The sequence below is a fragment of the Gambusia affinis genome, linkage group LG03 (assembly GCF_019740435.1).
Source record: "Gambusia affinis linkage group LG03, SWU_Gaff_1.0, whole genome shotgun sequence".
In the NCBI taxonomy this organism is placed as follows: Eukaryota; Metazoa; Chordata; class Actinopteri; order Cyprinodontiformes; family Poeciliidae; genus Gambusia; species Gambusia affinis.
This window is the reverse complement of record NC_057870.1, coordinates 9,912,752-9,918,751: the sequence shown is the minus strand read 5'-3', so window position 1 is coordinate 9,918,751 and position 6,000 is coordinate 9,912,752. Positions and strand designations below refer to the sequence as shown.

The 6,000-nt window shown below is 45.4% G+C and overlaps 1 protein-coding gene across 1 annotated transcript; it reads left to right on the top strand.

The window, feature by feature from the left end:
- The first annotated feature begins 485 nt into the window (after positions 1-485).
- Positions 486-2,458, top strand: aplnra (apelin receptor a). Its single transcript, XM_044110859.1, has one exon. The coding sequence runs from the start codon at positions 609-611 to the stop codon at positions 1,692-1,694; it is 1,086 nt and encodes a 361-aa protein (XP_043966794.1). The 5' UTR covers positions 486-608; the 3' UTR covers positions 1,695-2,458.
- Positions 2,459-6,000: the final 3,542 nt, after the last annotated feature.

Genomic DNA, 6,000 nt, shown 5'->3' with positions numbered 1-6,000 from the left:
TGGTAGACAGAACTGGAGGCATTCATACTGAATTTTTGTTTATGTTGACAGTACCCCTTGGTTCTGTTAAAAACTAAAAAAACTGAAGCAGAACTTGATTGCAACTTTACAAAATACATTATGTCCCCACCTTAATAACTAGAAAATTATATTTAACTTAACTTCATTGACAACTTTTTTTTTTCTTTTTTTTTTTGCCAAGTCTTTCATTTCGTCTACAGTGCAGTGTTTGCTTTGCAGACGTAGAAATGCAGTCAGCAGGGCCTGCAGCAGGGCTCCTTGTCCTGCAGGCAGAGTGAAGGGCTGTGCCAGAAGAGGTGAGAGAGCGGGGCAGAGGGAGAGGGGGAGAGCTGATAGATGTTTTACTGTTGGGGGAGGTTAGGGAGGAGGGGTGGGGCAGGGGGTCGTTCTGGGAGGGAACCAGGGGTGTAGAGGGCCGAGTTTAAAAAGGCAGACAGAGCCGGCAGCTTCTCACTCTCAGTCGCCCTTTGCTCCTCCAGCAGCGCAGCAGACCTTTTTGTTGTTGTTGCTCAGATTCTCTCCACTGGGAACCGTACTGGACTTTTACCTCTGCTGAGGATTTTTTGGTTCGGTTTTGGCACTGCATCATGGAGGGCACCACCGTGGACTATGCAGACCATTACGAATATTACGATGACAATGAAACTGCCTGTGATTTCTCGGAGTGGGAGCCCTCTTACTCCCTCATCCCCGTGCTCTACATGCTGATTTTCATCCTGGGCCTGTCGGGCAACGGTGTGGTCATCTTCACCGTGTGGAGATCCAAGTCCAAGCGCCGGGCTGCAGACGTCTACATCGGGAACCTGGCCCTCGCTGACCTCACCTTCGTCGTAACCCTGCCTCTCTGGGCTGTGTACACGGCTTTGGGCTACCACTGGCCGTTTGGCGTGGCTCTGTGCAAGATAAGCAGCTATATTGTTCTGGTCAACATGTACGCCAGCGTCTTCTGCCTCACCTGCCTGAGTTTTGACCGCTACCTGGCCATCGTGCACTCCCTGTCCAGCAACAAGCTGCGCTCCAGGGGCACCATGCTGGCATCCCTCGGCGCCATTTGGTTGCTGTCCGGGATCCTGTCCCTGCCCACGCTGCTCTTCAGGACCACCATGCAGGACCTCAACAACAATCAGACCACATGCGCCATGGACTTCAGCCTGGTGACCATAAACCAGGGCCACGAGAACCTGTGGATCGCTGGACTCAGCCTCTCCTCATCTGCCTTGGGGTTTCTCCTGCCCTTTCTAGCTATGACCATCTTCTACTGCTTCATCGGCTGCACCGTCACACGCCACTTCAACAATCTGCGCAAGGAGGACCAGAAGAAGAAGCGCCTGCTGAAGATCATCACCACCCTGGTGGTGGTGTTTGCCATCTGCTGGACTCCCTTCCACGTGCTGAAGAGCCTGGACGCCCTCTCCTACCTGAACCTGGCCCCGAACTCCTGTGGCGTATTGCGCTTCGTGCTGCTGGCTCACCCCTACGCCACCTGCCTGGCCTACGTCAACAGCTGCCTCAACCCGTTCCTGTATGCCTTCTTCGACCTGCGCTTCCGCTCCCAGTGCTTGTGCCTGCTCAACCTGAAGAAGGCCATGCACGGCCAGATGAGCTCCATGTCGTCCACTCTCAGTGCCCAGACTCAGAAATCGGAGATCCAGTCTCTGGCAACCAAGGTTTAGAGACCGAGGCACGGAAGCGTGGCTGCAGGACAGTCCCAGCTGGAACCGCTGGAACACTGTATGTGCTGGTTGTTTAAAGCTGGTGAGGAGGCATGGTGAACTTTGAACTTCTCACTGCCTTCAGTCATGAATTCCAATGTGTATCCCTCCTGTTCTGCAACGAGGAGTTGATGCTGTGTGTGTCTCGTCCTGACTTATAAAGCCAGAGCCAGCAGGCTGAGCTCTTCGGCTGCTCTGGTCCTCAGATTCACATAGAGAGAGAGAGAGGAAAAAAACAAAAAGAAAAGTCTATATTTTTTTGTTTTCTTGTCTCCACAAGAGGTGTAATTTGTGAACTGAAACCTATATACACTGGATGAAACATATGGCTGTACAGTATTTTCATACCCTTCTGTCGTCCACATCTCTTGCTGTTTTGTTTTCTAAGCACTTGTCGGGATTTAGTGAGCCAGGAGATCAAACAGAAAGCCTGGTGGCAGAGGAAGGGAGGTGTAAGAGGAGAAAAGGTGTTGCAGCTTAATTATATAGTTTGCGAAGAAGAAAAAAAAAAAAAAAACAAGGTGTGGGGTGGAAGGTGGGATGGGGGTGGGGGGGCAGTAGAAAGGCAGATGGTGGTTGACAAATGTTGTGGAACAGGAGCGGGTGGAGTGGGTTTTTTCTTGGTGTAGTTGCGGCACTAAAAGTGGGGAAATGCAAGCTGATGTATATGTTGTACTTTTTTGAACACTGTAACTAACTACTGCATTAAAGACATGTGCTCCAAACCTGGACTCCTCAGACTCAATGAGTATGCGTGTGTGTACTAGTGTTTTATAAGTGTGTGATATTACAAAGAAGGGAAAGTTCTGATACCAAATATTTAATCTGCAGTTAATTACCCCGGCCTGTATTTCAGTGTCAAGTATGCCCCCCCCCTTCCCGAAGGGTCAAAGCTTTGTTATGAATTAGCCTTGCATTGGGTTTACACCTTCAGACTAATAGATCTCTAATCTCTATTGATTCACGGCCAGTATCCAGACTGTAACCGGATTATGCAAAGCAGCATCCATCCTGCGTTTGTGTATTCGATACTCAGAGGTGATTTCTACCTAACTATGGGGCTTTAACTGTTTGATGACAGAGTCCTGTGGGTTTCCATTAAGGGCTTCTACAGGTCTGAAACCAGACGGAGCGGGGGATTCATGTGTTCTCAATTATAGAGGCAACTGACAAATTAAAAGCTCCTCAAAGTGCTTAAAAGTTGTCCAAAACAGGGTATTTTTTTGGGGGGGGGTTGCAATCACTACAAATCTAAACATCAAGATTATCCAAAACCCAAATGTTCACAGAATAATAGGCTCATTACCAGTGAGCGTCTCCTCTTGGGTGTCCTTTGATTTGACAACGATGAGTCCTGTTGGACATAATTACCATTTAAGACATGGCACAGGCAGGGGGGAAACGGGACTCTGATCTTGGCAGAAGCTGGCCTGGAGAACAAGTCAATATTTGTCCCTGCTGACAGGGGATGGCAGTTAGAGCGAGAGAAAGAGAGGGCGGGGTGTGGGTACCGCAGATGCTGCAACGTGCAGAGTTTCAAGACAAAAAAATAAAAAAATCATACAGACTGGGTCAGAGAGGTGAAAGCTGGGCAAGAAACACATTGTGCTCCACAACTCTAGAAGTCTCAGCATGTGCGAAGCAGAGAGAACGTGAAGCCTCAGGATTGATTGTGTCTCGGCGGTGGGTCAGATCGTGTGTTACTCCTACTCCGACTTGGAAAGAGTGGAGCAGATTTGATCTCTAGGTAGACCACAGGAGGGATACAGTGATGGATGCATTTATCACGTGCATGTAAAGAATCCGGACGGCTCCGACACGCACTTCTTCTGCACCTAGTCCCATCAGACACCTCTTACTCCAACAAATAGAAGTTAATAATAAGAATCCCGCTTTCATACTGAATATTCATACCACAAAAAAAAAAAAAAAAACACAAATCATCTGATATCTGAATATAAATGTAGATGCAAGCAAAGCGAAATAGGGAGGGGTTAGTCATGCATGTCGAACAGGTCAGACATGTTGAGATGACCCGGCCTGACAGCTTGTCTGAAGCAGTTAGCAAACAAGTTCGCCTTGGGAAAATCCAGTCAAAACGCCAGCTGACCAAAGCACCGGGGGTCCTCGGGGGACAACGGCGCCACAGAAACCACTGTTGCGTTGGGTCGCAGAGTTCATCTAAATGTTGTCTGCGCCCGTTTGCGCCCCGGGGGGCCTGTTTCTGTTATGTGTGCCGAGAGTTTGGATTGGTTCATGTTCATTTTCCTACAGAAAGTCTGCCGCTCCATGGCTCTTATTACTATTTCTTTGCTAAATGCAGGTTAAATAACAGTTTTAACCTTTTGCATGCAATAAATTACACACGTCATAATTACTTTGGGCCACCTTAAGTCACACACATAAAGGGATATTCCAAAGGTTTTGAAGTGAGATTCTTTTTTTTTTTTCTTTTTCGGTTTATTTTCAGAATAAAAATGAAGCAAAAATACATGGCAGTATGACTCCAACTTTGCTCATTTTAGTGTAAACGTCCAAAACATTCTGTTGTAAGATTGTAAGAAGTTAATATCTCACTTTGGATAGATAATTTGTTTTTGGTGTCTTCATTTAGTCGAACTCCAGACTATTTGATCGTCTCCAAGACGACAACATATTACTTTTTATAGGAAATATAAGAGATATAAGAGAATCTCAACTTAAAAATCTTAGACTATCACTTAAATGGTGGCGAGACTAGAAGCACAATGTCGTCTTTTTGAAACCTTTTCTAAATAAACTTCAATAATTTACCAAATTTATTATTCTAATGTCTTTTTTCATTTAGTTCACTTGTTGCGATATAAATAAAACTTCTTCTTCTTTGTGAAACAGAATAAGAGACTCGAGCTCAAGACAAGACACAACAAAACCTCTTAAATGTCAGGTTTCTGGTCCTGCTGTTGACAAGTTAATAAATATAACTTGCCTGTTTTCCCTTAATTTCACCATCAGTCTGTGTCTCCACAGTGCAGAAGAAATGAATCAGCCCTCACAGGTGCTTGCTCAAATATCAGGGTGTGAGCTCGGTGTGAGCTGCCACACCGAGACGGAGCATCTGAGCCAAAACACGACGACTGTCCTCCCCTCAGATCTCCCTGCTGTTCCATCCCACCCAGGCAGCAACAAATGCACCTCAAAGTTACCGTATGCGTGTTAGCACCAACACGTAAACAGAGACTCCTTGGGCTGTCAACGCCACCCTTCTGTAGCCTTCATCCACCTGTTGTCTAAAAATGACACACACAGAATATAAATGAACGCATTAACATTCTTCTTCTTCTTCTCGTTTTGCCTCTGCCTGCCCTCCATACCTGTGAATCTGATGCGTCTACTGGAGCAGAGAGGAGCTCCCAGAGGAAGGATGCTGCACAGATCCTTATATTCATTCTGTGACAACGTAAACAGAGGCATCTCAATCAAAAATGTTCCCCAAATTCTTTTTTTTTCTATGAACTAGAATTGTTTTGTATTTACTCCAGGAAGCTTACATGAAAAAAGTGGCAAAGCTATTATCTGACGCCACAATAATAAATGTGAGGACAGAAGTGATGTAATGTAAAATAATAAAACATTAAAAATGCCAAATCAGTCAAAGCTGGTTGGTCAAAATGTTTTCACAAATATATAAAAGGTTGGTCCTTAAACATATGTGGTACATCTGTATTAGTTTAGCTTGGGCATCCCTATTTCTTATACTTTAAATTAACTGTATTTTGTCACCATTAATGCCATGGCTCGATATCTCAGAAACTCTGGGTAAACATGTCAAATTTTACGGAAATCCCCCAGATTTTACGCTCACAGAGAAGCTGACAGCACTGTGATGTCAAAACATACACAGGATTAAGGCTTACATTGTGCTGGTAATACAGTGCCATACTGTTTAATGACATGAGGTGTCTGAGTCTAAGCATGACCCCGGCTCCAGTCTAGACAGCAGAGGCTCTGATCGACCAAAACAAGTCCGTCCACCCCGACGCAGAAACCTGAAAAAGTTTGACTTTTCCATAACTTCCTCCACCCCTCAGTAACGTCACGTTTCGGTCTCCGCAGATGTTTCTGTCTTTTCTCTGTTATTTATCTGACATAGGCAGTTCTTCCAAAGTATAGCATTCACAATTTCATCCATTCTTGTCAAAACATAAAATTACAATTTAAACATGGCTTGCTTTCTTAAAGCAAGCATTTGAAAGCTCGTCATCTCTGAAACGATGCTTTTGTCTCA